General features: G+C 36.8%; 4 protein-coding genes and 2 pseudogenes across 4 annotated transcripts; 2 read left to right on the top strand and 4 right to left on the bottom strand.

The window, feature by feature from the left end:
* The first annotated feature begins 200 nt into the window (after positions 1-200).
* On the top strand, positions 201-3274 carry LOC147297482 (disease resistance family protein / LRR family protein). Its single transcript, XM_086245573.1, has one exon. The coding sequence runs from the start codon at positions 319-321 to the stop codon at positions 3121-3123; it is 2805 nt and encodes a 934-aa protein (XP_086101699.1). The 5' UTR covers positions 201-318; the 3' UTR covers positions 3124-3274.
* An 8-nt stretch (positions 3275-3282) lies between these two features.
* Positions 3283-5068, bottom strand: LOC147297483 (uncharacterized). The gene is made up of 2 exons (XM_086245578.1): positions 4771-5068; positions 3283-3692 (listed from the first exon to the last, which is right to left on the bottom strand). Exons 1-2 carry the CDS (start codon positions 4985-4987, stop codon positions 3529-3531), a joined length of 381 nt encoding a protein of 126 aa, XP_086101704.1. The 5' UTR covers positions 4988-5068; the 3' UTR covers positions 3283-3528.
* Positions 5069-6132: 1064 nt separating this feature from the next.
* On the bottom strand, positions 6133-8095 carry FKBP13 (FK506-binding protein 13). The gene is made up of 5 exons (XM_086245698.1): positions 7662-8095; positions 7311-7403; positions 6762-6822; positions 6602-6670; positions 6133-6441 (listed from the first exon to the last, which is right to left on the bottom strand). The coding sequence occupies exons 1-5, from the start codon at positions 8028-8030 to the stop codon at positions 6377-6379; spliced, it is 657 nt and encodes a 218-aa protein (XP_086101824.1). The 5' UTR covers positions 8031-8095; the 3' UTR covers positions 6133-6376.
* Positions 8096-8115: 20 nt separating this feature from the next.
* LOC147297485 (pentatricopeptide repeat-containing protein At5g66520 pseudogene) lies at positions 8116-10053 on the bottom strand (annotated as a pseudogene).
* Positions 10054-10403: 350 nt separating this feature from the next.
* On the bottom strand, positions 10404-12087 carry LOC147297486 (pentatricopeptide repeat-containing protein At5g66520 pseudogene; annotated as a pseudogene).
* A 6380-nt stretch (positions 12088-18467) lies between these two features.
* LOC147297487 (uncharacterized) lies at positions 18468-19524 on the top strand. Its single transcript, XM_086238334.1, has 3 exons — positions 18468-18597; positions 18704-18977; positions 19053-19524. Exons 1-3 carry the CDS (start codon positions 18468-18470, stop codon positions 19522-19524), a joined length of 876 nt encoding a protein of 291 aa, XP_086094460.1.
* The last annotated feature ends 3800 nt before the right edge of the window (positions 19525-23324 follow it).

A 23324-nucleotide genomic window follows, 5' to 3' on the forward strand; every position in this document is an offset into this window, starting at 1 on the left:
ATCCTTCCGAAACTTTCAGAAATTATCTCATTCATCCTAAATTCCTAATTGATGTTTATCCTTGTGGATAGTGGATACAAAATATCTAAATGATAGAAGAGGCAGATCAGTTGACCATATAACCACACTCATATTTAGTGCGCATGCTACCAGGCAAATTAATGGGGTACAAGAACAAACATTTACCATTGTTTATTTTCTGAGTGTTAAAAGTGGGAAATCCATTAACTCTTTAACAGCACTAGATGTACTCAGAAATCAAGCTCATATAAATTCACTTGCGCTCTTTACCTAAGGCTTCAAACAAAACCTTACAGTATGGTTCTCAGTGATAACTTCAGTTTGTGTTGTTGGCTCGCTGTTTACTTGCTCTCACTGTTTCTTGCACCTTCATATTTAGATTTCATCAAACTCTGTTCAGGCAATAGTCATCTGAGTGTCGAATGCATAGGGACTGAGAGAGAGGAACTTCTTGCCTTCAAGAATGGTCTAACTGATCCTTCTGGTAGGCTTTCTTCATGGGTTGGTGAGGATTGCTGTAAATGGGAAGGGATTGGCTGCAGCACATTAGGCTATGTCCGAGAGCTCAACCTTAGAAATCCATATCATTTAATCAATGGTGGGGTTGGTGACAGAGCAGCTTATAAAAGATCTTGCTTGGGTGGTAAGTTAAATCATTCTTTTATTGGCTTGAAATATTTGAGTTATCTGGATCTCAGCATGAATGATTTTGAAGGAACCCAGATTCCTGATTTCTTTGGTGAGCTGATATATATGAGGTACCTCAATCTTTCTTTTGCATCATTTTCTGGAGAGGTTCCACCACATCTTGGGAATTTGTCTAGCTTGCAATATCTTGACCTCTATGCAGATTCATACAGCAGCAGTGCAGGCACTTATGAACTGCATGTTGACAGTCTGCACTGGCTTTCAGGTCTCTCTTTCTTAGAACATCTTAATATGGGGTTTGTGAAACTCAATGGTGTTGGAGAAAATTGGCTGCAAGCAATTAATTTGAGTCCTTCCTTGGTGGAGTTAAACTTGCATTATTGTAAACTTCAAGGCCTTCCACTTTTACTTCCATCCATTAACCTCACCTCACTTTCAGTCCTTGATCTGTCAGAGAATTCGTTCAACTCTCTGATGCCTCGTTGGTTGTTCAATCTTACCAGCCTTACAAAACTTTATCTGAGATGGGATTTTCTTAGTGGTCCTATTCCTGCTGAATTTGCAAACCTGAAATCTCTCGAAGTCCTTGATTTATCAGATAATTTGAACCTTGAGGGTCAGATTCCTGGACTATTTGGAACTCTTAGTAAGTTAAAGATTTTACGCCTTTCAGCAAACAGTTTCAGTGGTGACATTCATGCATTTTTGGGTGGTTTTGCTGGTTTCACAAATAATAGCTTAGTGTCACTAGATTTAAGTTCCAACAATCTGGTTGGAACATTGCCTGAATCACTAGGATTGCTAAAGAATTTGCAACATCTTGTCCTTTCATTTAACTCTTTTTGGGGTTCAATTCCAGTGTCTATAGAAGAACTATCAGCCCTGAGAGTATTAGACGTGGCTTATAATAGGATGAATGGGACAATTCCGAAAAGTTTCGGTCAGCTCTCAAAACTAGTTGCTGTGAACCTCATAATAAATTCTTGGGAAGGTGTCCTAACAGAAACCCACTTGATGAATCTGAAGAGCTTAGAAAGTTTTAGGCTTACAACAGAACCAACCAGGTCCCTCATTTTGAATGTGACTTATGAGTGGGTTCCCCCTTTTAGGCTCAAATCTATCCAACTTGAAAACTGCAGGGTAGGTCCTAGCTTTCCTATGTGGCTTCAGGTTCAAAGTGAACTTACCACTATCACTGTGAAAAATGCTTTCATCTCAGACACCATACAAGAGAAGTGGTTTTCCCAGTTATCCTCTCAACTCATGTATTTGGATCTTTCTAAGAACCAAATCAAAGGGAAGCTTCCACACAGGTTGGAATCTCCAAAACTAAATACTATCGATTTGAGTTCGAATCACATTGATGGCCCTCTCCCACTTTGGTCCACTAATGCAACTGAGCTATTTCTTCATGACAATTTGTTTTCAGGACCCATTCCTGAAAATATTGGTCAGCTAATGCAAAGATTGCAAAAGCTATATCTTTCTTGGAACCATCTTGATGGTAACCTTCCTTCTTCCTTGTGTGAATTAAAGAGTCTGCAAATTCTCTCTCTCAGAAGCAATCAATTTTCTGGAGAACTTCCCAATTGTTGGTACCATTCATATACCTTGTGGGCTGTGGATGTGACAAAAAATAGTTTATCTGGTAACATTCCAAGCTCAATGGGTTTGCTTCCTTCCCTCGGCATATTGATGTTAGGTGACAATAGTCTTGGTGGGGATATTCCCTCTTCCTTGCAGAACTGCTCATCATTGACAAGCATTGATCTTAGCAGCAACAAATTCACTGGAGACCTATCCCTCTGGATAGGAAGGAAACCATCACTTTTCATGCTTCGTCTTCGGTCAAACATGTTTGGTGGTCACATCCCACAACTAATATGCAATCTTCCAACTCTTCACATCTTAGATCTCTCAGAAAATGAGTTTTCAGGGGAGATTCCCAAGTGTTTCGGTAACCTTACAGCTTTGGTTTATGGTAATCACAGGGAAACATATGAAGGGCAAATAAGAATTGTGCTGAAAGGAAGAGAACCTGAGTACGGCAGCATCATTGCATATGTTAATAGCATCAACCTTTCAGGGAATAACTTAACAGGAGGAATTCCTAATGAGATAACAAGCCTTTCTGCATTGCAGATCTTGAATTTATCAAGGAGTAACTTAAGTGGAAGCATTCCCAAGAAGATTGGAAACTTACAAAATTTGGAAACACTTGATCTGTCACATAACTACATTACAGGGCCAATTCCTCAGAGCTTGTCTTCTATGATCTCTTTGGTACACTTAAACTTGTCATATAATAACCTGGTAGGAAGAGTCCCTCAGTTCTTAAGATTCAATGATGCAGCCATTTATGAGGGAAATCCATCGTTATGTGGAGTTCCTCTTACAACTAAATGCCCCGGGGATGATGTATCTTATGATCAACTTTCAGTGGTGGCAGGCTAGAGAGAGTAGCATGGATGGAGTGTGACACCTTAGTGATCAAGAGTTAATGAGACGTGCTTTTTTGATCTGAGGCGTGGTTATTCATTTATGACATGAATAGCAGAATATCACTTGTAAATTTGTAATTGAAAGACAGCTCATATGTAGCGCAATAAAGGGTTGGATGACAAAAACGTTTCATTAACTAAAAGCGTTTGAATTAGCTTCCTTGTGGGCTACAGAAAATCATTCATATCTGCTGCTTAAATTCATCGTTTACATAATCACATGTACGCCCACAGTGACAATTTTCTGAAAATTACTCTCAAATCTCTATAAAATATAATCAGAATACGAGACGCATCAACCTTAAAGATAATGTTATCCCATTGTGCCTAACAATGGGGCATTGATCTGCTTATAGAGTTAAATGTGACGCTTCTTAACCTTGCCGCCCATGCCCTTGCCGTTGCTTCCCTTGCCATGACGCCTTCTTTTACCCACCTTAAATACCCTTTTGGAATTCTTACTTATCCCACCAACAGGCTTTAATGAACTCCTGCTTTGGGTGCCATCAGCCATCTCCACATCTATTAAAGGAACAAGACAACATCCAGACAGTTAAAATTGAAAATTGCAGACAGATAAAAGTAATTGATGCTGATGAGCAAGAAAATGCTATATGCCAATGGAAAACTCAAATTTCACTCTACATTTCTTGTCTGCAGAATATGGTCATCCAAAATGCAGGCGTCATGTATTGTCTTTTATTGATAATTAAGAGCATTAGAGCACTAGCTAAATATATACTCAACATGACATATTATTAATATGCCAGGTTGAATAATGATGGGATACCTGAGATATCGATAACTAACTCATGGTGCCACTGACTGCAATCGAAGGATTGTACAACTCTTAAATCTCACTTGTCAAAAAGGATGTCTTTTATGAAGAGACATCAAGAGAATTACCAAAAGTTTGAACAATTATCGAACATCAAACGATGCAGAAATTAAAAATCCATGTAGCTTGGAAAAAAAAAATTGCTGAAAAAAAGCATCTGATCTATGTCTCATTTTTTTGTTTACTTGTATCAACGAATTCCAGAAAATTTCAAGGGGATATGTTCTCAAAAACAGGACTAGCAAAATAACTAGTTTTACAGGCAAGAAAGGAAATGTACTGGAAAAAGTGATCCTACCAAGTAGCACAACACAGAATTACACATACCTTCAAATTCAGCTAATAAGCATGACTATCTAGCATTTACTATTTACTATTTAGTCATGAAATACATAAAAGGCCAAAAGACTACCTTTTGTTCCTAACTAAAGTTTGTGTTTTCTGTCATTCTTAATTCCTCTCAAATTCAATCCGTCACAAACTACATAGTCATTCTCTCTTTTTTTCTTTATGCATACATGTTAACAGCAACCAAAAAGACCATTTTCAATCATTCTACATTAATAGCTGCAAGGGCAGAGCACCAGAGAAGCCAAGTGGGTTTGTACGAATTTAAGCAAAAATCTAGCAAATGGGTATGGAAGAAATAGAGCGACGTATAGCGTAGACATACAATTTCAAACGAATTAAGCAAAAACTAGCACATAGGTACGTGAATTTTATTTTAAACGCGAAAAGGGTATAGAGCAAAAGAGAGCATACCCATGCCGTTTGTTGAGGCCGTGGCGGTGCTAACGGCAGTAACCTCCATGGAAGAGGTGGCGTTAGGAGGTGGTCGTACGGGCAGCTTAGGGGCAGCGAGGGCAGCTTCTTGGGCAGCGAGCTTGGCAACGTCTTTCTTGTCGTAGAATGGTTCCACCATCTCTCTCCTAATAGCTCTGAGCCTCTTCAATTTCTTCGATCTCATTGACTTCGCCATTGTGATTGTCTCTGCTCCACTCCACCGCCTTTGCCTCTTGGGTTTGGGTGTTAGGGTTTTACAAAACTAAGAGGGTGAAAACTCGTTTATTTTTGGTATTTATAGCTTCGGTGAGGGTGAGCTTTGTCGGTATCTGTCACGGAGATTAGGGTCTGTTTGGTTGTTTGCATTTCTGTGATTTAGTGGAGGATTGGGATTTTATTTACTTTTTTTGTTTTGTTTTCGTGAACTATGGGGCCAGCCCAGCCCAACTCCAGATCTTGGCCCAAGTTACCTTCAACAATATTCCCTTCCGGTAGTGCTGTTTCATAAATGGGGGACTATTCAGACCACTTAAAACTACTGAGTTGACCACTCCTCATTTTTTTGCCCATTTTTTCCTAATTTGCCCCTGTACTAAAAAAAACTTATTTTTGGAGAGAGAGAAAAGGGAGATCAGGGTGGGTGGGGTCGCGCCGGCGATGAGGAGGGGTGGGGTTGTGCCGGTAGTGGGGATGGGTGGCCGACTAAAATTGAAAAAATGTGTTTTTTTTTTAATATAGGGGCAAAATAGGAAAAAATGGGCAAAAAAATAAGGGGTGGTTAACTTAGTGGTTTTGGGTGGTTTGAAACTTTGAATAACCCCCTCATAAATTCATTAGAAATTGAGAATTGAGCATAAGAATTAGAAATGAGATGAGATTCTCTTACCATGCTTTGTCAATGCAAAAAGGAAGTGGAAGAGTGGGGTTCTTTTTCAAATGGTTATAAAAAATTAACAAAACCCACAAAATATGTATCCTCTTTCCAGGAGGTGAGTTTTCCATTTTCATTTTCTAGTTTTAACATTATCATAGATGATAACGACAATTATACCCTTATATTTATACTTCCGAAAAAAAATTATATTGATATCTCCATAAAATTGTTATCATTCTCAACTTTCTCCAAATAGTGAATGAAAATATAGCATCTTGTGAGTTTCTAAAAACTCGGGGAATGAGAAAGGATATAAGATTTATGAAATTCCATTCCGTGAAACATAACCCTAACGAAGGAACAAAAACTTCAAAGTTTTGACATCTTCCTCTTCATTTTGTGGGTGTGTTTTGTTCCTTCCTTTTTTGACTAATGAAATCTCATTGCTCTTGTGAAGTTGGAAAGACTTGGGGAAATTGATCACTTTATGGTGATAAATAACATCGAGTTAGCCTTGGAAGAAATAAAGTTTGTTGGCTAAAATAGTCTGTATGCTCGCAATTAGACGTATAATTAATCTTCTCATAACCCTCTACACAATATGATGACATCCAAAAACAGCCAAGAACACATTAGGAAAACAATTCACAAGAGGTAGAGGGGAAAGAAAGGAGGAGATGATTGAGGCACTGCTGGCTCTTGGGACACTTCTCATACGTTGCCAATGAATTCCACATCAAACAGAAGAACTGAATCTGGAGGAATAATACATGAGCCTGCATCATGCAGAGTAAGCAATGAGAAAGAACCTACCATCTTAGACTTCATTAGGTTCTACAAACAGATGACACAAAATGAAAAATACATGGTAGTAAAGAAAGCAACTATTAAGGAATAAAGAACCTGTCAAAGTATCAATGTAACATTACTGCTTACCTCCTCTACACCCAGCCCCTCGTACGCCATATGCAAGTTCTGGAGGGAGCTTCAAGACGCGTTTTCCCCCTAATTAAGTTGGAAAAAGATCAACTTCTTGTAGTTCATTATAGGATTATGGATACAAGGGCAATCACTGCATTCATGGATTTTACTATACCAGCAAGCATGGGAGGAATTCCATCACCACCTAGAATGCCTTGGTCCCAACCTTTGATAACCTATGAGATTTATAGAATACAAAACTCAGTCCAATTAGAGAGTTAAAAAGAGCATCGCTACATGTGCGACATTTACATGTCACATTATTGACTATATTTTTCACATAAGTGAAATCCATTTGCATAATGAGTCTCACATGGCTCTATCTTTGTGAAAGATATAATTAGTAACGTGATCTATAAATGTGGTACAAATAGTTTTATTCGGATTAAAAATCTTAATCCCACTAAAAGTGATTGTCATTCAAGGAATGTTGTAGGCTTTAGCAGACAAGAGTTTCAGCCAATGATCACAAAAGCCCTAAATCATTAAGTAAGGTTCTTGAGTTACCAAATCAAAATTTTGAAGGCAGGACACCACCCAGTTTAGGGAAGTGGGAAATCCAAATCTCAAAGAAGTAAAATTTCTTTATTGGATTTTGGTCCAGGCAAGCACACCAGTTGCTACAAATTATGAACATATTCCATATACTAATATACATGCATACCTCACCAACACCAACACGAAATGTAAGGGGCTTCCCACGATTGTAGCTGCTATCAAACACCTTGCCATTCTCCAACTTTCCAATGTAATGTGCCTGTGCATTTGTATTAGTATAAAAAATTAAAGTACCCCTCATGGGATGCTTGAAGAAGTATAGCTGTCAAAGTACTATTTCAGGACCCAGATACATAAGACCCTGATTAGTCCACTAGATTTCTCAACATTTGGCTAGTTTTAAGCAAATACAACAAATAAGCAAGAAAACCATGTTGGAGAATAGAAAAATAGGCTTTGATTTTCTCAATCAAACCTTATTGGTCCAAAAGTGTGGTAGGATAGAATTCTTTCATACCTTAATCAGCTGTCCTTGAACAGCCTCAGGGCCATATCCCACTACTTTGTCACAGAAAGCAAGGCCAGAAGGAGCTACAGTTAGCTCGCATGGAGCCCCTTCAGCTGCTGCAGTGGGTTGAAGTTGCAGTAGTACGTCCACAAGGCCAAAAGAGAAGCCAAAACCAATTGCTTCTCTTCTCCTGAACAAATTAGTTGGCTTCTGATCATTTAGCTGCAGTTGTTCAGAGGAGGATAAGCTTCTCTGTGGGTGGCTTAAGATTTTGATTCTTGATGCTTCTGCTGTGCTGAGATCCCTCTGGGGTAGAATATCAAGTGTTCTGAGCTTTCTGGGATTGCAAGTGCCAAGTGTAGATGCCAACGAGCTCATTTCCACCAACCAGTAATCTTAGAGAGATGAAACAAGATAGGCTTCTGCAACCATTAGTGTGCGGGACTGTGGAAGAGCGCTTTATCCAACCCAAAGTAGGACCTTACATTGGGCTGGGGTGCTCCAAATGGGCTTGTTAGTGATCAACTTGAAGCCCAATTAAGCCCAACATGTGTATGTAAAGTTGTAAACAGAGTGTCCCGAAAAAAATATGAAAGAGAAGTTTATCTTCTTTTTTGGCCAATTTGAAAGAAAAGTTTTATCAATTGCAAAAATATGAGAGAAGTTTATCAATCGCAAGAAAAAGCCCATTTGAAACAACAAATGATTGCCTTTGAACACAGCTGCAGAGTTTGAACAAAGTACTTCTTCCTCCTCAATTTTGTCAGTTTTCGTATTACAATCTGTTAAATAAATCCTTACAACAATCAAACCAACTGATGTTGTTATCCTAATTAATGCATTATTCTCAATTGTAAACAAATGAACCATCTAAACCCATCGAAAGCTCAACCCGAATCATAAGTTGCCTAAGGGCAGATGGAATGGTAACTTTCTACTATCCACTTCTGACAAAACTAGAGCCCCTGACCTTCCTCACATTTTGGTTGACCATTAAATTCCTCACTCTTTCTGCATCATCCCACTTCCCAGCCAAAGTATACAAATCGGCAATAAGAGAATAAACCCCACTATTATACTCCGGTTTTACCATCGTCATGACCTTCTCAACTACTCTTTGGGCCATCTCAAACTGTTTATGCTCCTTGCAAGCAGACAAAAAGGCACTCCAGACAACAACATTGGGTTGAAGTTCCATTTGCTGAATAACCTCATAAGCTTCCTCTAACAGCCCTGCCTTACCATACAAATCAACCATGCATCCGTAATAATGAATACTGGGCTCCAAGCCACTTTCTTCAATCAACTTGAAATATTTGCGGCCATCCTCGACCAGTCCTGCATGTGCACAAGCACTAAGAATTCCTGTGAAAGTCAGTTCATTAGGTCTCACACCAGCTTTTTGCATCTTCTCAAACAAAGATAGTGCTGTTTTGCTGCAGCTATGTTGTGCTGATCCACAAATCATTGCAGTCCAAGTCATGACATTCCTTTCTTGCATCAACTCAAAAACCTGTGCAGCTCCTCTCAGAAACCCACACTTAGCATACATGTCAACCAAAACTGTACCAAGTTCCACATTCAACTTCCACCCATTCTTGACCGTAAACCCATGAACCGATTTTCCCACCAACAACCCAAGAGAACCCATGTGGGAACAACCGGATAAAACTGTGCCTGCAGTGATTTGGTCAGGTATTAAACCTTCATCCATTGCCATATTCCGAAAGAGCGACAAACCACGCTCATGATGGCCATTGTTCACGTACGCGTTGATCATGGCAGACCATGACGCAACATTTCTCAATGGCACCTCCTCAAAAGCCAAACGGGCTCTCTCTACATCCCCCGACCTCGAATACCCAGAAATCATCGTATTCCACGTGACCGTGTTCTTGTCAGGTATTTCATCGAACAGTACACAGGCATCCGCGAACGAAACAACAACATAGGCATGGAGAAGTGAGGTGGCCACATATACATGCGAACCAAAGCCAAGTTTACTGATATGGGCATGGAGGTGTTGAATGATTGCATGGTTCTTCAATTGGGTACATGATTTTAGCGTAAATAGTATGGAGAAGCTATCAAAAGGAGTAGACTGACGGTGCATTTTAGAGTATATATGCAATGCTTTATGGGGGGAAGAGGCATTTCGTATAGCTGAAGCCCATGAATTTAAGTTTTTAAGGAACCAACAAAAGGTGGGGTTTCTGGGTTTGATAAGATGGTTGGAGAGAGTAACTGCGATGGATTGCATTGCTTGTTTAATTTCTTTGGAAATTAGAGCTGCTCTATGTATAACGTTCAATCGGTTCTATTTGAGAGTGCATCAGTAAGAAGCGTCCTAGCTTTAAGCGCTTTTGCTAGAAGTGTGTTTGATACTTGTAAAGCTTCTTGAGGAAAGAGTTTCAAGCTGGTAAGTACTTTTCCTCAAAAAAACAGCTAGTAAGAACATTTCCAAGAAGCATTAAAAAGTGTTTATAGTTTATACAACCCAATAAATATTTTTAATTATTTTTGTCAACGTTATTAAAGATGTTTTTAGCTATCTGAAAATGCTTTGTATTAATGATTTTTTACCATTTAACTAGATTCACTTTTGCCAATAAATATTTGGTTTAGTGGCTCTCAGTTTTCATTTTGTAGAAAGAAGTAGTGAGTTCAACTCTTATTAACGATAGTTGTTGATATAAATAAAAATTTAACTCACTTTCGATAGCCAAAAATTGAGTTTTTTTCATTAAAAAAAGTTGATTTTCAGCATCATGTAAATTTCGCAAGTTCTAAATGACAAATTTAAGAAGGTTCTACAATCCGAGTGAAGACCGACTGTTGTTGCCGAATGAAAAACAACCACACATATCCTGCACATGTGTCACCGGCCTTTAATTAGGCAGGGGCATTAGGCATGCGCCATACTCTCTTGCACGATGTGTGGGTCTCTGAATGTCTGATCCATGTATTATTCTCGCTTGTAAACAAGGTGAACCATCTAAACATAAAGAAAGCTCATCATCCATGTAAACTTCATAAGATGTCCAACAGAGGTAATGGTAACATCCTACTATCCTTCCTCACCTCTCGCATGACCAATAAATTCCTCACTCTTTTTGCATCACCCCACTTCCCACCCAAAGCATACAAATCTGCTATAAGAGAATAAACCCCACTATTGTACTCCGGCTTTACCATCTTCATGACCTGCTCAACTACTCCATCGGCCATCTCAAACTGTCTATGCTTCTTACAAGCAGACAGAAAAGAATTCCAGACAATAACATTAGGTTCAAGTGGCATTTTCTGGATAACCTCATAAGCTTCCTCTAGCAGCCCTGCCTTACCATACAAATCGACCATGCATCCATAATGCTGAATTCTAGACTCCAAGCCAATTTCTTCAATCGACTTGAAATATTTGCAGCCTTCCTCGACCAGTCCTGTATCTGCACAAGCACTAAGAATTCCTGTGAAAGTCAGTTCATTAGGTCTCACACCGGCTTTTTGCATCTTCTCAAACAAAGATACTGTTTTGCTGCAGCTATGTTGTGCTGATCCACAAATCATTGCAGTCCAAGTCATGACATTCCTTTCTTGCATCAACTCAAAAACCCGTGCAGCTCCTCTCAGAAACCCACACTTAGCATACATGTCAACCAAAACTGTACCAAGTACCACATCCAACTTCCACCCATTCTTCACCGTAAACCCATGAACTGATTTCCCCAGCAACAACGCAAGAGAACCCATGTGGGCACAACCGGATAGAACTGAGACTGCAATAACATGGTCAGGTTTTAAACCTTCAATCTCATTCATTACCATATTCCGAAAGAGCAACAAACCACCTTTATGATCGCCATTTTTCACATACGCAGTGATCATGGTAGACCATGACGTAACATCTCTCGATGGCATCTCATTAAAAACCAAGCGAGCTTTTCCTACATCCCCCGACCTTGAATACCCAGAAATCATCGTATTCCACATGACCGTTCCTTTCTCAGGCATTTCATCGAGCACTGCACGGGCATCCACAAACGAAACATCAGTGTACGCACGAACAAGTGAATTAGCCACATATACATGAGAACCAAATCCAAGTTTACTGATATGGGCATGGAGTTGTTGAATGAATGCATGGTTCTTCAATTGGGTACATGATTTTAGAGTAAAGACCATGGAGTGGGTATCAAAAGGAAGAGATTGACGGTGCATTTTAGAGTATATACGCAATGCTTTATGGGGGGAAGAAGCATTTTGTATAGCTGAAGCCCATGAATTGAGATTTTTGAAGAAGCAACAAAAGGCATGGTTTGTGGGTTTGATAAGATGGATTGAGAGATTGACTATGGATTGCATTGCTTCTTTAGTTTACTTCACTAGAAAATGGACCTGCTCTCTGTACAACGTTTTACTCATTTTTTGTTTTCTTTTCTCAGATTAATTTCGAACCTGTTTATGCGGGATTTTTTTTTTTTTTTTTTTAATTCAGATGCAAAATACCCTTATTTTATTATGTCTTTCGTATAATGACATCATATTTGGTTGTGATTATTATATAATTTATATTTGCATGATTTGAAATTTCCTTTTAACATTTGATTAAAAAACAAAAGGGAATTTCCATTATCAAAGATCCATATCATTTTATTAAAATTCACATAATTTGATAACTACTAACACAATACATGTGATACACTGATACATACAAATCATAGTAGGAAGTATGAGTGCAACTTGAGTGGATTGGAATTTTAATTCAAGCTCAACCCGTCCTTTATATTTTGGGCTCAAATTCTATTTAGTAAGGTTGGAAATAAATGAAACTAACCCAATCTATGATAAATTCAGATAATTTTGGGTTAGGTTCAAGTTGTCCAATTTTATTGGGATTGGTTTAACCTTACACCAACATATTTTACAAAATTTTTCTTTGTCTATACATAATTTGTTTTACAAGATGAAGTTATATAATTCTATCATTTTTATTATTCGAAAAGAAAATTTGTTGATTCATTCAAAAACTAATTTAAAAGTTAATTCATATTAAAAATTGGACTCAAGTTCATGCAAGCTAGATCTTAACCCAATGATCAATTAGCATTGGCTTCGGGATTTTACTTTTCCTAACTTATTCGAATTCAAAAGCCGAGTTGAGTTCGCACGAGTTTGGGTTGACTTTCTTCAAGTTACACCCTTAAGGTCCGTTTGGTTTAAGTTTTGAAGGTCTGAGAATGAGAAATCAATTTTATTCCCATGTTTGGTAAGTACAGGGAAGAGAAATTAATTCCTGGCCCAAGAGAATCTGATACCCTTATTGAGGGAAAAATAAAACCCTTGTTGGAGCAATGAAATTGATTTTCTCCCTTTTGGGAAATCATTTATTGCTTATTTTTTAAAAAAACTAACCCTGCTATTATTTCAAAATAAATAATAAATTAGGGTACAATTGAAAAACTGACCAAACATAGCATTTATTGCTTTCAATTCTTAGTTTACTTTTTCAAGCTCACCAAACACAGAAAAGAGAATTTCACACTCTATTTCCTCTGAAAAATGCAAAGAAATTGAGAAATCAATTCCATGAACCAAACGGGCCCTTAATAGGAAGAAAGTCAAGAGACAGAAAATGGGTAGGTTAAGATGAAAGTTGGGTAGAAATGGGGTACATAGGTAATTGCCATATTGTATTTTTGTATATGTGTATATATGTATATATTATATTAATTAATACATAGCATGTTGGGCCGGGCTAGGCCCTTCGTAGCTTCCTATACAATGCATATGAACCTGGCCCTTAATGTGTGCCCGGCTACCATTACTACATATGAACTATCTTGGCCCAAGCTTCTGATGGCGATTCCCAATAAAAGTGGGCTCTGTCATTAACTTACAAAGCCCTTTTACATGTGCATCTCTCCCCCTTTTCCAATATCCCAGTAATTTAATTAGCCAGGGACCTCACAATCGATAATGCCTTGGTGAATATCTAGCATTCTATGGATTCACTAGATGTCAAGTAATTAATGGCTGCTTTGCTAGTCAAATTTGGACAGAGACATTGATCTTTTTATAACATTTACAAGGTATTATGTTTTTGTATACATTTATTTGAAGTGTAGGCTTTGCTTATTAGCATTTTACATCTAGTTGGGGTCATGAGCTGTGATAATTGTACTTAAAATCTTTATTGACTATGTGCTTTTACTTAAAATCTTAATTGACTATGTTCACAAGACATTGACAAGCTTAAGAAATCAATATGCATGCATGCCTAAAGTTATATAGAGCAATATTAATAAAAGTCTATAAAATTGATCATATATATATTGTTGATGCCAAAATTTAGTTAACATGAGTCGTAAACTCACAATTTTACAGATCACGAACGATTTACATAATTCACCAAAAATTACACTTCATGGTATAGGTCTATAAAGGATAACTATGTAGAAAAGTTACATTTTACATGTAAATACATGGACATAAAAGTAAAGATACATAAGGCAGTGGATGAATGAATCCTCAATCAAAAGCTGGAGGGGCACTTTCATAGGGGAGCAAGGGCCCTTAACCTTTGTAGAGAAGAGCATCCTCCTTTTTTTTTTTTTTTTTCTCTCTCTCTCTCTCTCTCTCTCTCTCTCTCTCTCTCTCTCTCTCTCCCACTAAGTACTAAGTGTGATATCATCTATCCGGCTATCCCTGTCACGAAGTAAGTTATTCTCACCTTTGTATATTGCCCGATGTAGAATATTAAGGCCTTGGACAATACACAATAGCAATATATATATATGTTCAAAATCCAGCATCCCAAAAACAACATTAATCATGCAGAATAGGTATTGCAATTTTATATATTCTCTTGGGGAAGTTCATGTGCTATAATTGCATGTTTAGACCGACGATGGCCTCCCTTACCCCCCACAGTTAGTTGTTATCTTTTCCTCCTTTAGCTTATCGGCTGTGAGAAGCTTTAGGGGTGCTTTTGGTCCGAAAAGGAACGCATCAACAGCAAGGGCTGAGTTAGAAAATTTTGGTTGGAGGGGTCAAGAATTCAAATATCTTAATTTGATGGGTTATTATACAAATTTCTTTTAAAATTCTTAAAATTCTTAAAAATATTAAAAATATTAAAAATATTTTTTAAATCTTCTAAAAATTGCAAAGAACTTATGGGCTTGAGGTAGCTCTGACCCCGCTCTGTTTAATTAGGGGCTTGTTTGTTTTCTTTTGTATTATGCTCTTGACCTTTGGGTCTTGGGTGTTGTTTGCTTCTCTCTTGGGAGTTGGGGTCTTTGAACAATTTCCAGAACCAAAACAAAAACAAAAGAAAAAAAACAAAACCAGTAACCCCAAATTCATTGACAATATTCCAATTGATGACCCATATACAAGAGATTGAAAATTCTTACCTAATAACTTGGAGTATTTTGATGGTAATATTGACTAACTACGTATTGTAAGTGTAACTAATTAATTATAGTTGTAGTTATACCAATAATGTTGAAAGTAGTTCAAAATTTGAGTCTTTCTTTCTTACATAAAAAAATGAAAATACATAGATTTTGTCACTACGTAAAGCAGTATCACACAAGGAGACAATGATGGTAATTACCCAATTAGACAGGTGCAGTGCGATAAACAAGAACAGAAAAGAAATGTCACATAAGAAAAGTTATGAAAAGGAGTGTGGGAACGGAATGAATATGAGCAACGGATGAAGACACGTACTGATAATTTGATAATTTACTAGAAGTAGTGGGGGGGATAATGAAGCTTTTTTGGCTTTACATAAACAAATCATACTTGAAAATGATGATCATGGAATCTCAGACCAAAAAGGAAATATCTTGATCATAGAAAGTGTCGGCACCACTACTATACAGAAATTTTGTATAATTAAGGGACTGGTGGCCTCCTGGCCAAAAAAAAAAAAGGACTGGCGGCCAGATCATATACATATATTAATTTAATTGACCCTTTATTGAGAGAAGAGAAATATTTTATTGTCATTATAAATAAGTCGAGTGGTGCTATTAATTTACGTATTATAATACCCAGTAAATAATGAATCACTGCATAGTGCATACAAAGCAAAGTAAAGATGGGATAAAGCATCCGTCAAAAAAAACATGGGAAAAAGCCTAATCTTCGTGAAAACGTATGGTTGAGCACCATGTGTGCAACCCCAAAAGTTAGACACAGAATGGTAGCTCATTCCAAATTAGCCACACAAAAAAAGAGTCCACAATTGGGAATAAAACAAAGGGGATTTTGTAGAAAACGATAAAAGTATTTGTCTTTTAAGTATGAGAAATTATTTTGTATAATCGATATACTGATACATGGTATAATTAGTTTATGTGTTATAATATGAGTGAAAGTTATTAATATTATACCTTACAAATATAAATATAATGTCTAATAATACCCTTACATATTGAATTGGTTACATCACATATCGATATATCGGTTATACCCAATAATTTTTCAGTAAATACAATGATAATAAGGAACTGTGGACAAATATTGATATTAATTGTCTGCTTCACTTTTTCAGGCGCGTGATATATAACCTCCACATAAAATTTCCGGAGATCAAAAAATGCTAAGTAATTATAACTGAAGAAATAATAAGGAAATGTAATGTAGCTTGGTAGGGATAAAAACATGAAAGGAGAAACATCTAATCATTATCTTAATCGTTGACACCAAGGAATATGATTGATACCCTCAAGCAATGGTTGAGTGAAGAAATTGACCATATTTAATTGGAGAGCGTATTTTAGAAGTGTTTTCTCTCAATCTCATTTTTGTTGGAAGTATTGTTTTGCTCGGTATTGCTTTTGTTAGAAGTGTTTTTGTTTAATTGGTATCATTTCTGTTGAAGTGTTTCTGTAAACTTTTTATTGTTCAAATACATAGAAGTGTGTTTTGTAAATACACTGAGTCGCTCATGTCATATAATTCGATACTTTGAAGTGTTTTTTGTAAATTAACTTGAAAACCCTTCATAAGATAATACATAACCAATGCTTCTATGACTTAACATTTTAATTAATTCTATCAAAAGCATTTTTGACTATTAAAAGCACCTTTACATCTAAAAGCACTGCCAACAAGGAATTGATCATGAATAGGATTTGATTTTTTGCTTAATTTGATTTGTCTTTCTTATTTCAATGCTAAATATATATTAGAAATTGAAAAGCAGTTATGAAGTCGCAAATGTGTATCCATACATATTCAAAAAGTATTATAAATATATTTTTCATTTTACTCACACATGCACTTAAAATTTATGAAACACAACTACTAATATATATTGAGATGAGAAAAAATAAGTAGAAGATTCAGATTCGAATGAATAATCGGATTAATTCAAATGAAAATATATAGTGAGATTTTGGATAATCGGATCAATTCAAATGAAAATAGATATTGAGATTTTGGATGTATGGTGGGGCTTTTAAATTAGTATTTTTGAATTTATGTGCAAGGAAATGATGTAGTTATCTTTAAATCATTAGGCCTTCCGCCCTTCCCACAAATGGCCATATATGATCATTCGTCCTCATGTACCCTCAATTATATCTCTTGTCTTTATATATATATATATATATATATATGATTTAATTATATATATATAGGTATGTATGTTTGCTAAAGATATGTGGTTACATCATATCATTAATTAATAACTTCTCGATCACATGCCTAAGCTCTAGCTAATATCATGCATAGATTCCAATTGTGTGTAATAATATTAATATGTTGTTTCCATTCTATAAAAGGAACAAGTTCTCAACATGCATGATCCTAAAATGCGCTATTTCAAGATACATATTAAAGGTGCCCCGTGCCCCTTACAAAAATATATATATATAATTAATTAATTATTTGTTTAATGATATTTTTTTCCACAACATTGGAAATTAAGTTTCTCAAATTTAATGATTAGAGACAAACTCTCAAATTGAATTCTCATTAGAACACCACCTTATACGTACGTGTATATATGATATTATATATAGAAAATGTTTCAAATCAACACATGCAATCTAGCTTGTTATATATATGTATATGTTTATTACAAAATATTAAGAGTTTGCCAAATAAAAAGGCTAGATATATATTATTTATAAAAAAAACGATTACTGATTTGTTTGTTTGATATAAATATTGAAATGTGACATCATATATCTATATAATTCTAATAGGGTTAGAAAATTCATATATACAACATTGAGAAGAACTTACATTCAGAGGGACATGTGGTAAGAGAGAGAGAGAGAGAGAGAGAGAGAGAGAGAGAGCCATTAATGAGAGAGGGGATCGAGATACAGCCATACAGGTGATATCTAGCTCAGAGAATAGGTAAGTTATTTCCTACAATATTACTTTATGGATCTAGCGTGGCCGCGTGGGGCCATCATTCTTTGTGCATTTTAATTATTAACTTTCACCCAAGTAAGTTTTAAAAGTAATTAATAGATAAATGGAATAGTCAAGTTAATAAGAGCCATGGATGGAATCGATAAGACAACATATTCTGGGATAGCAAGCTACAAGATTAACAATCCAAGAGATTCAGCGGGTCCTCAATATCTGAGTGAACCCCACGTTAAATCTCTCTCTATCTAGAGATTTCTTTTAACCAACTGTTTAATATTACCATTTATAATAGTAGATGCATGCATGTGTGTGGGGAGAAGCATATATATATATATATATATATATATATAAGGTAAGATAGAGACTAGATGATAAAGTGTGCTATATATTGAAGCTAGGCGTTGGAGGATCAATAGGATGGGTCATAACTGTTGCAACAAACAGAAAGTCAAGAGAGGACTATGGTCCTCTGAAGAAGATGATTGTCTAATGCAACAAATAAACACCCATGGCCATGGTTCATGGAGTTCTGTTGCAAAACAAGCTGGTACGTACGTACTATTAACTTCAATTCATTCTCTCTTTCAATTAACGATGTCGTTTAATGAATTAATTTATGATCAGCTTGTTCATATATATGGGTTTAATTGCAGGTTTGCAGAGGTGTGGGAAGAGTTGCAGATTGAGGTGGATAAACTATCTGAGGCCAGATCTCAAGAGGGGTTCATTTTCAAAGCAAGAGGAGAGAATCATCATAGATGTTCATAGGATTTTGGGGAACAGGTGGGCCCAGATAGCCAAGCATTTGCCAGGTAGAACAGACAATGAGGTCAAGAATTTTTGGAACTCATGCATCAAGAAAAAGCTCATTGCACAAGGTCTTGATCCCAACACTCACAATCTTCCCCCCTTAACTAATTATAGTGCATGCAATTTTTCTCCAACTCTGCACAATTCCATGGACATGAAAGCACTTTTTCATGCATCACCTTATTCTAATACTTCCTCTCCTAATTATACTAGTATTCCTACCAACCCTTACTTATATAGCTCAAGTACCATATCAACCTATGAATACCAAAACCCTAGTATGGTTTGGAGTAGTACTAGTACTCTCCAAGAGCAACCCTCCATGGGAATGAGTTTCCCAATGCCCTCTTCTTCTCACTCATCATATCCATCAGAGTTTGGGATTATAAATGAGAAGTATTGCAAATGGGGTACTAGTAGCTTTGAACTCATTGCTGATCAACCCACGAAACCTGAAGAAATATTGATGCAACAAGTACAGCAGGAGGAGAAGGCTAATTGTGAAGTGGAAGATGAAAAGGCCAATGTGTTATTGATTGGTGGGCACACCATGGATGCTTCCTATGGGAGCTCTAACTTTGATTGTGATTCTGTGGAGTCTACACTAGTGCCCTTTGGAATGTATTACCATCCGAGTCCAATGGATCAACTTGCATGGAATTGACCCTTTTTTTTTTGGTGGGTTGGGGGGGGGGGGGGGGGGTTGATGGGGTGGTCTTTTATATATAATGTCTGGTTGCTTATATCATCGATCGTGCCATGTAATTATGATTGCCCTTTCGTCGACATATGTTTTTTAGCAGTCAAGATCAAATGTTGTCCCTAATTAAAGGTGGCCTTGACAAAAAGTACGTGTTGTTGCATTGCCAATTCAACAAACTATAATTGTTGTAGACTTGTAGTGTTGTTGTAGTGTTGTTGCATGTATATGCATGATATTAATTTGTTGTCATTGTAACTTTGGGCAACTTTCTGAGTATTTTTTACTGATGGAATTTGTTTCTACAATGATGGTACGTTCCTAAAACATCGATCCGTGTTGTTAGTGTATTTTTGTACGTCCTAAATAGATAATGATGCAATATTCACTTTTCCACATTATTATTCTCACTTTCTTCATACCTAGGGTTATCTCGATCATGAGTAGATCTTTTTTGATAAATTTGCCGAATCCTTTCAAAATACAAATTGTATTAAGAACAAACGTGTAAAATATGTATTTTGAGTGTACTAAACCGTTAATTGACCAATATATCAATCAAATTTAATCAAGGACATACTTTTGAATTTGTCAACTAGCTAAAACGTCATATATATGTCATCATCGGACTTTTATATAAAAAGTTAATGAGGAATTTCTATTGTTCTTTTTGTGAAATGACGGGCTTAAAGAGCCCAAAATAAAAACAAAACTTACATCAGGATAGACCTGGGCCTTGTTATGCTAAACAGGTCCACATATAACGTACAACTTAATAGTTTATATTTAATTAACTATAGTTTTATTTTTATTTTTATCTGGTAGAGCAGAGGATTTGAACTTAGGACATCTCCCAATATTCCTAAACAAAACACCACTAGACTAACACCTAGTAAGTTAATTACTTATAGTTATAATTATGCCATTTGCAAATCTAATTTATATATATCAATTTAGACACAGAGAGACATACCATTTGTTATATAATTGACAGTAATATGAAAAGTCCGAAATAGGCCCCAAATAAACCTGATGGGCCAGGTATAAAGCCCATTCAGCAAAGAACTCGGGCTGGATCATAGGCCCAAAATCTAATATACTGTAGCCCACTAGCCGTAAGGAAATGAAGGCCCAATCTAAAGTTGCTTCCACCCCCTCATGGCACCCAACTGGCACCTCATGGTCGTGACTCGTGACTGTTTGTCCTACTACTCCTTCTGCTTCTTCTTCTTCTTCCAGCTCTCAAAGACCGACCCAGGTAAACTAGTTGTTCTGCATTTGAACCCAAGTTTATATATTGTCCAAGTTGGCTTGTTTCCACGAGTTCTGCCTATTTTGAAGAGCTTAGAATGTTTCTATGTTTGATGGGTTTTACTTGCATTACTCTTTCTATTGCAATTTTTTTTGGTGGGCGTGGATTAATTGAGAGTTCAAAGTTGTGTTCCACTTGCTTTGGTGAAGTTCTTTAGTTGCTTATTGTGAGATTTTGATGTTATAATTAATAAAAGGATGTTCCCCACAATTGATCATTAGAATGGAGTGCTAAATTTTTTCTTGGCTTGCTATAATTGTTCTCTACGTTACATTGTTACACAATGGAGTTAATAGCACTTTCATAAATGGAGTACGTGGTTAGCAAAGACAAATTGGGCAGAGACATTGGATCTTCTATAATATCTATAAGGTACTATATTTTTGTATACATCTATTTGAAGTGTAAGCTTTGCGTATTCACTTGAACACTTCATCTCCTCTTCTATGCTGGAATTAGTATTATTAATTTCTGTCTTATGAGTAGTTGTATCTGCCAATACTTAGTTCCCTCTTTCTAAAACCCAATTGGTGTTGATATATTATCCACATATAAATGATATTTTATATCAATTAGAATTTCAGAAAATTATTAGCTGGAGGAGAAGCTTTGTTGCAAAATGTGTGCAGATCGATCGAATATATGCCCTTGGAAATAACTTAAGTGGTGAGAATGGGTGGAATTGATGATTGAGTTAGGATTAAGATATGTTCAAGGACTATTTAATGCAATGAAAAAAACATTATGTGCAGATTGTGAGAATTGACTGTGCTCGATCTCACATTTCGCACTAATTTTACATATGCATTCCACGACTGAGAAAATGATTTAAAAGCCATTAATATCCATAATATTATAGCAAAAAGTTGTTAGTTGGGGTCATGAGCTGTGATGTGTTTACTTAAAATCTTTATCGACTATGTTCACAAGACATTGACAAGCTTAAGAAATCAAGATGCATGCATGCTAAAGTTATATAGAGCAATATTGCATAAATATCTATAAATTGATCATATGCTACCTATCTTGTTGATGCTAAAATTTAGTCAAACGAACCATAAAATCACAATCACACAGAACACAAACAGTTTAATTAGAAGGTTGACTAAAAGTTAGGCTACCCCCATAATTCATAATTAAAGAGTAAATTCATATTTTAATTATGTAGGAAAAGTACATAATTAATTAGGCGAACGATAGTCTCCCTTTCCCCCCACCCCTGGTTGTTTTCTTTTTCTCCTTTAGCTTAACGGGTGTGAGAAGCTTTAGGTTTGCTTTTGATTTTTGACTACCTTTCTGCCTTGAGGCTGTTGATTGCTTCCAAGCTTTGTTTGCTACCTTGTCCCCTCTCTGTTTAGGGACTTGTTTGTTTCTTTTTCTGTATTCTGCTCTTGGGCTTTGTTTGCCTCTCCCTTGGAGTTAAGAATGATTTCCAAAACCAATCAAAAAATACACCAGTAAGCCACCTCTATGTCAACCCCAAATTCTTCATTGACAATATCGACCCATATACAAAAGATTTTGTCCCTTTTAGAAATGATATATGTACTTTATTTAGATCAGGTGGGAAGCCAGAAATTTTTTTCTAGAGGGTCAAGAATTCAAATATATTTACTGGGAGGGCCATTATACAATTTTTTCTTAAAATTTTTGGAAAAATCATAAATTTTTTTTTAATTTTTCTAAAATATTTATAGAGTTACCATGCAATATATACTTGCAAATTAGGATACATAAGCGTACTCTGGCCAAGCTAGTGCGCTGCCAAATTACATAAACGATGTACATGTTGCCAAAAAATAGAATGAAAACTACTAAATAAAACATTGATCTCATTGTTGATGCCCAAAAATGGTAGAGCAGTCAACGTCGAGTCGAACCACGTAGGCCCGTTGACCCACCACTGAGCGGATGACACGTCGAAGTGGGGCAGGAACGGGTAGCTGGTCCGACTGGTGAGTAATGAGAGAGACTGATATCCAAAGCACCCTGCACAGGTACACAAAAGTGAGCGGGAAGGGCACCGGTGTGGTGCCGGCCAAAGGTCCTCCGACGCTCAAGTCAGTGTTCAGAGAGATCTGAGAGCAGAGTGAGTGAATAGTATAATAATGATTTCAGTTGTCCTTTTGTGACAAGAAGGTACCTCTTTTATAGTACCTTTGGAAGAGTGTCAACCAATCTGGTGATGACACGTGTCCCTTGTGATGACTTGCACTGTAGGAGCGCCACGTGTCACCGGTCTCGAGGATCCGAGTGAGTTGACACGGGTCGGGGCCTAGGAGGCTGGAGCTTAGGAGGCCGGAGCCTATGGGGCCGGAGCTTAGGAGGCCGGAGCCTATGGGGCCGGAGCCTAGAAGGTCAAGGCCTAGGAGGCCGGAGCCTAGCGGGGGCTTAGCTTTTGGGTCTAGGCCCAAACGACATGATGTTAAGCCTTGTGTGACTTGTCGTTATG

This window comes from Dryas octopetala, chromosome 1 (assembly GCF_963921425.1).
Source record: "Dryas octopetala chromosome 1, drDryOcto1.1, whole genome shotgun sequence".
In the NCBI taxonomy this organism is placed as follows: domain Eukaryota; kingdom Viridiplantae; phylum Streptophyta; class Magnoliopsida; order Rosales; family Rosaceae; genus Dryas; species Dryas octopetala.

Excerpts from the sequence above, each read along its gene's own strand:
- LOC147297487 (XM_086238334.1), top strand. The coding sequence starts at position 18,468 with ATGGGTCATAACTGTTGCAACAAACAGAAAGTCAAGAGAGGACTATGG. Across the intron at positions 18,598-18,703 it reads TTCTGTTGCAAAACAAGCTG|GTTTGCAGAGGTGTGGGAAG; the intron begins GTACGTACGTAC and ends GTTTAATTGCAG. Across the intron at positions 18,978-19,052 it reads CCCTTAACTAATTATAGTGC|TTCCTCTCCTAATTATACTA; the intron begins ATGCAATTTTTC and ends TTATTCTAATAC.
- LOC147297482 (XM_086245573.1), top strand. The coding sequence starts at position 319 with ATGGTTCTCAGTGATAACTTCAGTTTGTGTTGTTGGCTCGCTGTTTAC.
- FKBP13 (XM_086245698.1), bottom strand. The coding sequence starts at position 8,030 with ATGAGCTCGTTGGCATCTACACTTGGCACTTGCAATCCCAGAAAGCTC. Across the intron at positions 7,404-7,661 it reads TTCAAGGACAGCTGATTAAG|GCACATTACATTGGAAAGTT; the intron begins GTATGAAAGAAT and ends ACAAATGCACAG. Across the intron at positions 6,823-7,310 it reads TTCGTGTTGGTGTTGGTGAG|GTTATCAAAGGTTGGGACCA; the intron begins GTATGCATGTAT and ends TAAATCTCATAG.
- LOC147297483 (XM_086245578.1), bottom strand. The coding sequence starts at position 4,987 with ATGGCGAAGTCAATGAGATCGAAGAAATTGAAGAGGCTCAGAGCTATT. Across the intron at positions 3,693-4,770 it reads GGCCTCAACAAACGGCATGG|ATGTGGAGATGGCTGATGGC; the intron begins GTATGCTCTCTT and ends TTCCTTTAATAG.